At 37.3% G+C, this 11,991-nt stretch overlaps 1 protein-coding gene across 1 annotated transcript in view; it reads right to left on the bottom strand.

Moving 5' to 3' along the window:
* Positions 1-2,492: 2,492 nt before the first annotated feature.
* The window catches only part of itgbl1 (integrin, beta-like 1), a 36,211-nt gene continuing 26,712 nt past the window's right edge, over positions 2,493-11,991 (bottom strand). The window contains exons 6-7 of the mRNA XM_056464858.1: positions 3,256-3,396; positions 2,493-2,662 (exon numbers count right to left, since the gene is read on the bottom strand). Coding sequence (XP_056320833.1) covers positions 2,508-2,662; positions 3,256-3,396 — 296 coding nt within the window. The 3' untranslated portion in view covers positions 2,493-2,507. The remainder of the gene's footprint in view (positions 2,663-3,255; positions 3,397-11,991) is intronic.

Below are 11,991 nucleotides of genomic sequence, written 5' to 3'. Positions count from 1 at the left end.
TATGTAGAGCCCAGCACCACTACCTGAAGCACAGTTAAGTTTGTAATAAACCTTTAAAAAGTCCAATTGGAACTTCAGCTTCACAGGAGGCTTTAATTTAGAAGATTATTGGAATTAGTTTTAAAATGATAAATATGTATGGCCTGTAAGGTGCCCACCAAATGCCACTCATTCCATTACTACTATTATAACACATTTAATCATTGTTATCTATAATCAAGCACAGGGTCTTTCTATAGATTAATTTCAATTTCTTTCTCATAGTAGTAAAGGCTATTACGCATTTGATGTACTTTACATTTACCTTAAATACGGCATTAGGAAAAATGTGTTAATTAGCTGATCAAAAATATGTGCTTATAATGACTGAATGCAGGGTCCGATCAACTACAAGTTTACTATAGCTATGTCTTGAATATCAAGTAGTATGAATAAATTTAATAATCCATCCACTGAGGGAGAAATGAATGACGAACAAAGCGTGATCAAAAGCTATTGTTTGTCTTGTGTGTTCAGACATCAACCTCTGTTTGAAGTGTTTGTGTTGTTACTGAGTTTAACAGTAAACTATCACTGAGACATGATTGGTCTTGTATGATCATTGCTAAAACACTGTTTCGAGTGAAACTGCAGGCTGAAAGAATGTCATAAACAGCTGCAGTCTTATTTGCGTATGCATATATTGGTCTATTTTTTCAGTAGAATATTTTTAGTGGTCCTTGGTGATTTATAAAATGCAAGTCAATGGCTACTGGCACTTTTACTTTAAAAAAACAGAACAAAACATACAAGCAGATTTTTTTTTTTTACATTTGCAGCTCCTGGTTTTTCTTGAGAAGTGAGATGATTATGCACAAAACTAAACATTATTTTCAAAAAGCTAAGGTTCATTATTATACACTCACCGGTCACTTTATTAGGTACACCTGTCCAACTGCTCGTTAATGGGAATTCCTAATCAGCCAATCACATGGCAGCACTCAATGCATTTAGGCATGTAGACATGGTCAAGACGATCTGCTGCAGTTTAAACCGAGCATTAGAATGGGTAAGAAAGGTGATTTAAGTGATTTTGAATGTGGCATGTTAGTTGGTGCCAGACGAGCTGGTCTGACTATATCAGAAACTGGAAAAAATCGTCAGAAAAAGAGAAAATATCCAGTGAGTGGCAGTTCTGTGGGCGCAAATGCCTTGTTGATGCCAGAGGTCTGAGGAGAATGGTCAGACTGGTTCGAGCTGATAGAAAGACAACAGTAACTCAAATAACCTCTCATTACAACAGTGGTATGCAGAAGAGCATCTCTGAACGTACAACACATCCAACCTTGAGGCAGATGGGCTACAGCAGCAGAACACCACACCGGGTGCCACTCCTGTCAGCTAAGAACAAGAAACTGAGGCTACAATTAGCACAGGCTCACTAAAATTAGACAATAGAAGATTGGAAGTACGTTGCCCGGTCTGATGAATCTTGATCTTTTCTGCCAAATTCGGATGGTACGGCATTAACAACATGAAAGTATGTATCCACCCTGTCTTGTATCAACGGTTCAGGCTGATGGTGGTGGTGAAATGGTATGGGGGATATTTTTTTTGGCACACATTGGGCCCATTAATAGCAATTGAGCATTGTGGCATCGCCACAGCCTACTTCAGTTTTCTTGATGACCATGTCCATCCCTTTATGACCACAGTCTACCCATCTTCTGATGGCTACTTCCAGCAGGATAATGCACCATGTCATAAAGTGCGAATCATCTCAGCCTGGTTCCTTGAACATGACAATGAGTTCACTGTGCTCAAATGGCCTCCCTAGTCACCAGATATCAAAGGAGATTCACATCATGGATGTGCAGCTGACAAATCTGCAGCAACTGCATGATGCTATTATAAAAATATGGTCCAAAACCTCTGAGGAATATTTCCAGTACCTTGTTGAATCTAAGCCACAAAGGATTAAGGGAGTTCTAAAGGCAAAAGGGGTCCAACCCGATACTAGTAAGGTGTACCTAATAAAGCGGCCGGTGAGTGTATTTGCAGGTATTAATGTTGTTTATGTCCTGTACATTAAATTACAGAACAAAAATACATAGCTTGAGGGTAAGTGCATTTTCAGTAAATGTAAATTTTTGTATGAACTATCCTTTTAAGATTGACAGCACTGCTAATTTTAGCACTGTTTTTTCCTCCTAAGCTTTGCATCGCACCACGCCAGATCGACTAATTGGAAGAGTCGAAAATTATGCACTTCACCTTTAAGATCAACCTGTTCAATTCAAAACAATCCATTAAGATTGACACACTAATTGTCAGTGCTGCTAATTTTAGCATTGTTCTCTCCACTTTGCGTCACGTCACGCCAGAGCGACTAAACGGGAGTGCCGAAAACGACACACTTCACCTTTAAGAGTCCTCTAGCCTACCACACGAGCCTCAAATGCGACACCTCAGATCTGTGAAACGCTGCTGTTAGAACCCACTTTGGCACAGATGAATAGACACTAGACTTAATTACCTCTGCCAAAGCAGGGCAGACTGGAGGTTCCCCGACACTTCTTCTGACTGGCTTCCACAGACAGCGAACAGGAGAGGGGATGATCGCATTTCCTTCCAGCCCAGCCTTCCTTGCAGTCGCACCTGCCACAGTTACACTGGCCGTGACCTTCAAAACAGACACATAGCAGGATTTAGAGTCCTCTAATGGATGAAAGATCTGCCCGAAGCTGCCCTAGATGCAGCCAAAGATTACACATTGGTGGTGTATGCGTGCCTGTTTAGGGAGTTAAAGGGCACCGCAGGTCTGGCTGACCATGAATGCCAAAACTGGTTTGTGTAAGCAGTCCACTGAGGCAAATATAAGATTGAAGGAAACTGCACATATGGCCAAAGAGTTATTCCTCAGCATTAAAAACAGATGTAGAAATGTTTCTGAACCGCATCTGTTGTTCTTCAGCTCAGGATAATCCACGTTCTTTTGTTTATGCAAGATCACGTATTGCTAGAGCAAATGGATATCGAACAGTTCCACCCTGCCCTCTTTTTCGCTGCTGGATTTTGGAATGTGAACCATTTCCTTTTGAGGAAGTTGGGTGAAGCCAAACCTGACCGTTTCTAACTTGTTTCTTGAGGCCACTGAGGGGAAAAAAAACACTGGCAGAGTGACGTTTTAGATACTGATTTAAGATACAGTATACAACACAAATGTGATAATAAGAATGAGAGGTTTGACACAAATGCTTCAACTAGTTCCTTCACCTGAACAGAAATCATCTGAGTATCTGTCGTACATGGCATGGCAACTTCTCTCGTCACACTCGCAGGTTTCTCCATGAATGTCACCCCAGTCTCCTGAGGGATCCACTTCATAGCAGGTGCACTCGCCGCATACACATGTGCCTACAGAGACAGGGTAAAAACGTTTAGGAAACTACGGTAAAAAAATCCTCCAGCTATTCACATTATCAGGTTTGGATTATGTCAGGTAAGTTTTCAATCCAAACTTACCAAAGGTAAAATTAGAATCCTGATTTCTGATTGAATGGCCAATTACAGTTCAATGAAATGGAAGTCAAAATCTGTCTTCACAAATACTAAAAGAGGATTCAAAAATCCTTACAAATCCATAACTTTACAATTAGGGTTGCAATGTATGAGCAATATCACATGAGTAGCAGTGCATATCGGCACTGGCGGGAGGCGTGCGTTGCCTTAGTGTTCCACCAGATGAAGATATACAGCCATATCGCACTTCTACGAGTGTGATATTGAGTTTATACAACAGTTCGACGGCGTTTGTATATAAAAAAGAAAATCAAACACATCTCAAAATCCTTTTGTATGAGGAAATACTTTCTTTCGCCATTCATTCACATTTGCAGCTGATGTCAGAACAGTAGAAGTCATCACTAATTCACAAAGGTCTCTTTAGAATTAGTATTTGAATGATTCTCTAGCGTAATGTCTAAAGTGATGACAAAACTAGGGATGTCCCGATACAATGTTTTAACTTCCAATACGATACCAATATTACAGCCTACAGTACGAACCGATACCGATACAAATCCGATACAATAATCAGCACAAATCATGAATACTTTACTTTTACCTATTTCGTTAAGTGGAATGTATGAACGGCTAGATCAAACTGAGAACAAAAGTCAGCAACAGTAAGTATAGAAAAAAACAACCAATTTATTAAATATTGGTTGCATAAATGTGAACCTTTTACATAAGAATATATAAAAAAAATGAATATCAAGACTCTGAAGAATATCCTAATTGAATAAACAAAAATATATATTTTTTAAAGTGCAAAATACTTATTAAAGGTCATTTCAGTTATTTATTTTCTATCATCAGCAAATGGTAGAAACAGCTGAGAGCAGGAAATTAAGAAAAAAGTATTGTTAACTGACCAACTGCTAAAGGTTGAGTGTCCAAAGTTTCAATTTCACACACAGCTTTTTGATGAATTTTTGATTCAGTTTCGAGCTGAAAAATATCTTTCACACTGGGGAGCAGAAATGAGTTATTGTTAAGTTATTGTTAAGTTAATAAAAATGCGCAGTATGGTTAGTACAAACATTTAGATAATCAGATCTATTTAATCTGTGTTTGTATCATAAGAAGATTATGGCTGTATCAATGTTCCCAAACAAAACACTATTAATTTTATAATAATATATATTGCACATATTATCTTTAACATAAACATACTTGCAGTAGCTGGATTGAAACACACCTTTTCTCCACAACACATAAAATAATGTCACTTTTAATAATAATTTTATCAAAATTCATTTTATTTGCATAATTTATTGCACAAATTCCACCCTACTTCCCACATGGGAAAAGTACGACAATGTAAATAAAGACAGAACTGCAAACTCTTGCGCAAAGCTGACACTGTTTATCAGAGCACTTTATCTTTCTGGGCTTTTTAAAGAAGAGTTCAATATGGGAATGCCTTTAATTAAATTTTCCTTCTGCCCGAAAGTAATACCATTCTTTCTTTTAAACTGCAATGGCCCTCAGCAACAGAATGATTTCTTATTCTTATTTAAGAGACAATTAAAACAACAAAGATGTTTAGCATTTAACACCTTTTACATGACAGCTATAGAAAGCGAAAGCAGAATCCGGAACATGTTAGGCGATTTAGAAATCCTGGCTGAATGCATTTTTTAAATCCCAAATAGAGGACATGTCCGGGAAAAGAAAATGTATTGTCACCCTAAATAATGAGCTAGATCAGTCTATTTAGTAAAAGGCTTTTCTTTTCCGCGTGTCCTCGCGTTCTTCTCAAAGCTACTACCAAAGTCAGAACAGATGTCCAGCGCGTCTTTGTGGGTCTGGAACAGCACAGCATCCGAGTCTGTGGCGGAGTATTCTCAGTTTCTCACGCACACAGAACCGGGCCGCTGAGGTAAAGTCTTATGTGTGAGAAGCGCTGGTGTTTATAATTGGGTATCACACTGGATGTTGCACGATATGCCATGACCGAATTGTAACGTAAACGTTTTAAATGAGGTTCGCACGTTGTGCTCTACGTCGCCATTCGGTGCCTTGCGTTGCTTAGCAGCATATACAAAACAATGTAAAGATCGCTTGACGTGAAGTAAATAAACCAGAGGAGATGTGCCGTTGTTGATAGCGTCAGCGTGTGCTACCGTCACAATAGATTTCTATTGTAATACACCATAACTTAGCTATTTTGCTAGCAAGCAGTGTTGTGATCACGTGGTCTTTGCACGCTGGCTCTGGACGCTGCTGGATAGAATAGCTCTAACAGGGTTTAGCGCGCATCGGACTGCTTATATCGGAGATTTTTAACGCAGTCCGATATAGTTTTTTTGGACTGATATCGGACCTATTTCCGATATCAATATCGGATCGGGACATCCCTAGACAAAACAGGTGATTTTGCTAACATTTTAAGATTATAAGGCTGAGGGCATGAAATGCCATCAGTTTGGAGACATTCCCCAGTATTTCTCTGTTGCAATCAGGATATCACAATAAATAACCCCAAAAAAGTGTTTTTGTCACTCACCAGTTTTCTAATGATTTCATCAGCTGATTTTAACAGCTGTAGTTTGAAAATTTTCAGATGTTTTCGACTCTAAGGGATTTTTATGCTGTCTCTGTCGCCATCTTGTAGATTGTCAACTTAAATCGTCTTTGCTCTGCTCAGTATGACAGGCTGATGGATGCTGATGCGTTGTATCACAGAAATGATAAATATTTAAAATAGGCAATATCCTTATAAATAAAGGTTTGGGTCATGTCTGGTAAGTTTCTATCAATACTTACCAAACGTAAAATTAGAATCCTCTCAAAAACATTTGCAAATAAAGCATTATGACATCCCATGTGATATGCAATTTAAAAAATCATAAGCAGGGTAACCCTTACTTCCACAGTAAAAATTAAATGACTTAAATGACTTCTTGGGTTTGGAGGTGGGTGTCTGAAATTTATTTTGTTACACAATAGGTTTAGGAGATGATTGTACAAAATGATTTTGGTGGTTGACTTATGCTCAGATGTTTGCAGATTTCTAAACCAACATTTGATTTAGTGCAATGAAGTTGACCCACTGCACTGGTTAGTTTAGTTAGCCAATCACAACATCTGTTCAGACAAAATTACATGACTTTTTGTATGTGCATCATGGTAATTTTTTTTTCATAAATATGTTTCCACTGTAATTTATTCACATATCAGATAATATTTTCATCAGGATCCAAATAGCACATACGTTTTTATGCACATTTTTAAAATGTATACGCATGCATCATTTTAATTAACATTTTTTAAGCAATATTCTAAAAGCTGCACATAAAAATATGTGGATAGAAACAGTAATTCTCACTGCTTTTTTTGTTGTGTTTTTTAGTTTTTAAGAGGAAATACTGCAGCACATATTTACATATTCATCTAAAAGTCGCTGTCAGAAGTCTGGACACAACCTGGAGCAGTACATAACGACAAAGGTATTTCCCTCTTTTACCTTTTATCCAAAGAATGAAAAAATTATTTTGTTGTGAGAATATTTCTTCTCTGAATCCTATTTAGCATCTTGTACATACTGTATGCACAGGTGTAAGCACAGTAATAATTTATTAGGCCGGCAGTTAGCTTTCTGCAACTCTCACATGGTCGCCCATTGAAGCTAAGCCGGCCTGCGCCCAGTCAGTACCTGGATGGGAGACCACATGGACAGCTAGGTTGCTGCCGAAAGTGGTGTTAGTGAGACCGGCAGGGTGCACTCAACCTGCAGTCTGTGTGGGTCCTAATGCCACAGTACATTGATGGGGACTCCATACTGCTCAGTGAGCGCTGTCTTTATAAATATAAGGTATCATTATTATTAACCACTGGTGACATTATTAGCAACGGTTTTTGAATTTCAGGCTGTTAATTCAGTTCTAACCATCGTAAAAATACTCTTTTGAAAGATATATGTAAATATAGAAAATCTATATTAAATGTATATGAAATTTCTTTAGTACGTTCTACATTTTTAGTTTTAGGGATTTGAGAAGTCTCAAAGCCATTTTCCGATTGTTGAAATATGAGTTCAGACTGTTTTGTCTGTGTGAGGAGGATTAGGGCTCGCTGAAACAGTTAGCTGCACAGCACTATAATTGAAGTGATGCTGAAAAGGAAAGCCAAATTTCTCCTGGGGACCAAATCCTCCAGAGCCCAGCTGACAATAAAGGGGCCGTGCATGGCAAGGATTGATGAGGATGCTTACTCCAAGTTCTAGCTAATCTATTGCTGGGGCGACAGTCATGGCAACAGAGCTGCAGGAAACACCTCCACTCTGATGAAGCCGAGCCAGACCAGTCGCAGCAGCTCTGGAAATCCTGTTTTCTTTTATCTGGGTGTTGAAAGCACACTGGGAGCTGAGCCTGCTGGCGTCCTGAAAACAGGGGCCGCGACCACTGCCACTGCCACCATTTGCAGTTCTGTCAAAGAGCTGTCCTCTCGTGAATATAGACCTTACACATTCTGTGCATGAACAGGATGAGCTGCATTATTACAGTTGTGCATGTGAGAGTATATTGTTGCTTATGTGCAACAGTGACAGAAAAGCAAATACAATGATAATAGCTCACTCCTCTACATACAACATGTCATTTTGAGTCACTTGCATAGACTTGGTAAGGCCCGTTTACACAGAAGGTGTTTTTTTCATTCCGATAATGTACTACTTTTCCATTGTTTTCCTATTTAAACAAGTGCTTGGTAAATGTGTATGACTGTTATGAGTATCACATTTTTTAGATGGTGTGTTAAGAATTTCAACTTTTACACTCATCGCTGCTCATCACTATCAGTTCCAAAGCAGTGGACCAATCAGATGAAACCGGAGGCAGGGCAAGCATTCTGAGCTTCTGTTTACAGTAGTAAGTTGGCATGGCAATTGTTAACATGGCAGTGGAGGTGCTTCCTGAAAAAACATTCCTAAATGCTGCATCTTGTGTTTTTAGAAGCAAAGACATGTTCTGGGTGAATGGCCCATTAGAGTTCAATTTGATGGATGTCCAAATCTGTCTTACAAATGCTTATAGATGATTCAAAAATCCTTACAAATCCATAACTCTACAATTAGGGATGCAATATACGTTGATAAAATATTGGTTAGCAGCTGATCATATATAAGATTTTAGGGGTGCCACAGTATTTATATTTTTACAAAAAGATATAAATAATTAATCTAATCAGGACACTGAAAATTTAAGTAATGATGCTGAAAATTCTATTTAAAATCTATTTTAAAATTTGTATTAATGAAACTGGATATAAAATACAATTAAATAATATTCAGAAGTATACTAATAATGTTTTACAATATTACCATTACACTCAAAATTTTCAAAAGTACACTATCTTACAAAAGTCTTGTCGCCTATCCAAGTTTTAGGAACAACAAATATTAATTTTACTTGTTGACCAGTTGATCATATGATATCAGTAGTGGCTCATATGAAAGGCAAACACCTCTAGATTACGCTTATTTTACCAAAATAAAATATGATCATGCCTTGATTTGTTAATTATTTAATTAGGACAGTAAGGACTAACTTTACTTGGACAAAAGTCTTGTCACTTAACAGAAATAATGTACAGTATAGGATATAAAGTCATAGTGCAGTGGAAAAAGAACTAATATTGTGTATGACTCCTATGAGCTTGGACGACAGCATTTATACATCTCTGCAATGACTCAAATGACTTACTAATAAAGTCAGCTGCAATGGCAAAGAAAGCGTTCTTGCAAGACTTCGAGAGTTCATCAAGATTATTTGGATTCATCTTCAATGCACCCTCCTACATCTTACCCCAGACATGCTCAATAATGTTCATGTCTGGTGACTGGGCTGGCCTGGAGCACCTTGACATTCTTTGCTTTCAGGAACTTTGATGTGGAGGCCGAAGTAAGAGGAGCGCTATCCTGCTGAAGAATTTGCCCTCTCCTGTGCTTTGTAATGTAATAGGAAGCACAAATGTCTTTGATACCTCAGGCTGTTGATGTTGCCATCCACTCTGCAGATCTCTCGCATGCCCTCATACTGAATGTAATTCCAAACCATGATTTTACCTTCACCAAACTGATTTCTATAAGAATCTTGGGTCCATGCGGGTTCCAATAGGTCTTCTGCAGGATTTGTGATGATTGGGATGTAGTTCAACAAATGAATTATCAGAAAAATGTACCTTCTGCCACTTTTCCAAATGATCAATTATTTGTTATCATTTGTTGCTCTTACATCTGGGATCGACAACAAGACTTTTGTCAGGTAGTGTAGACCTTTGTCCTCTTTCTCTCACTTTACTGACGCTGTATATAGAGTAACAACTCACTGTTTGCCAGTCTGCCTATTTCTGCCATTTGACCCTCATTCAAAAAGGTGTTGAACTGTGATTACTAAAAGCTTTTCCAGGCCTCCCATCCCATACTTTCCAGAAGCACATTTAATACCCTCTGCCAAAACGACTTTTGCACATGTGGTCCTAAATAGAGGAATTCATGAGTCTGGTTTTAAAGTTACCTTTCATTACTTGTTTTTATACCCAACCACTTTTCTTTTTGCTTTATTTAAACATTTTTCCCCCATGAAAAGGTTATTAAGTGCATAACTTTGCATGTTTGTATTTGAAAATGAAGGGCAAGCTATTTCATGGATTGAGAGCTTGACTGACTGAAAGAGCCTGTCATTTCACACAATAGCAGCGATCCACTGAGACCTGCCATTCACAGGGCAGAACGTATAAATGAAGAGTATAAACAGAATATAAAATACAGAAAACGAGGGTGGATGACTTAAAAGTGTCCAAAATAATGTCTGACTTTCACCATGTGTGCTGGAAGTAACAAGTGCACTTTAGTGTACATCCATATCTTTATTCCTGTTAGAAACTGAGGGATTTCCCCTCAAACAGAACACATTGCTGATAATAAAACACTCACAAATCTCTCATTTAATTTAATATTTTCTATAGGAAGCTTTACAGTATTATATTTGCACATATACATTAGACTATTCAGTACTGAAGCTAAATCTGGAGATAATTGAAAAAACTTACGATAACGGTCGAAAATCAGTACAAATTTATATGTTTGGGAAAAAAAATATGAAATAAAAAATGTTAGAAGAGCAAAATTGAAGAGCAAGAAAAAAAAATCTAAAATTTAGTTAAAATTTTTTTAGTTTGCCATTTTCCCCCAATATTTTGCATGCATTGAAATGTATTATCTTTCTATTTGTAAAGATGTTCAGTGACTAAAATATTATTTGAATAAATATATCTATTTAATAAATCTGCTTTGTTCAAATGCACCAAAATATGTTGCCTATATTGACTGAGAAATAAAAATAATCATTTCCGAAACGGGGTGTACTCAATTATTCTGAGCACTGTATGTTCTCAAATGTACGGATAACTGTGCCTTATGTAAAGGCTATGAAGAATTGTTTGTATTCTACTGGAAAGCGTATTCGCCTGTAAAATTATGTTGTTTTTGAAAACAAATGCGAGTGTCCTTCTTTTGATGCAGAAAACCAGCATGTATAGGGTTTACGATGAGTGGATACAGTTTGTTAGAAACTGAGGCATTTCCTCTCAAACAGAACATATAGCTGATATTAAAATGCAGATGCACTCAAACAAATGACTTCTGCAGCTTGTTCAAACTACTAATTTAAAATGAGCTGATTCTTAACATTTTTTGGGAGGACTTATTTTTTTTATGTTCAGTCCACTTAAATTAATGAAAACTATTATGTTAACTCAAGCAATTTGTGTTGGAACAACATGAAAAAATTGTGTGGAACTGTGATAACTGTGCCTTATGTACAGGCTATGAAGGATTGTTTGTATTCTACTAGAAAGTGTATTCACCTGTAAAATGCTGTTGTTTTTTGAAAACAAATGCGAGTGTTTGGTGTGTGGATAGGGTTTGCAATGAGTGGATACAGTTTGTTAGAAACTATTAAGTTAACTTAAGCAATTTGTGTTGGGACAACATGAAGGAATTGTGTGGAACCCAGCATTTTTGATAGTGTGTAGTCAAATGTACGGATAACTGAGGGATTTCTCCTCAAACAGAACATATTGCTCATAATAAAATGCAGATGCACTCAAACAAATGACTTCTGCAGCTTGTTCAAACTACTAATTTAAAATGAGTTGAAACGACACAACTCTTAAGTTTTTTTGGGAAGACTTAACTTTTTTATGTTCAATCTACTTAAATTTGTAAAAACTATTATGTTAACAATCAATTTGTGTTGGGACAACCTGAAGGAATTGTGTGGTACCCAGTATTTCTGACAGTGAAATGTATGGATAACTGTGCCTTTATAGGCTATAAAGGATTGCATGTATTCTACTGGAAAGTGTATCCGCCTGTAAAATGTTGTTGTTGTTTTTTTTTTCAAAACAAATGCGAGTGCCCTTCTTTTGATGCAGAAAACCAGC

Source organism: Danio aesculapii, chromosome 9 (assembly GCF_903798145.1).
Source record: "Danio aesculapii chromosome 9, fDanAes4.1, whole genome shotgun sequence".
Classification (NCBI taxonomy): Eukaryota; Metazoa; Chordata; class Actinopteri; order Cypriniformes; family Danionidae; genus Danio; species Danio aesculapii.
This window is presented reverse-complemented; position numbering and strand designations above follow the sequence as displayed.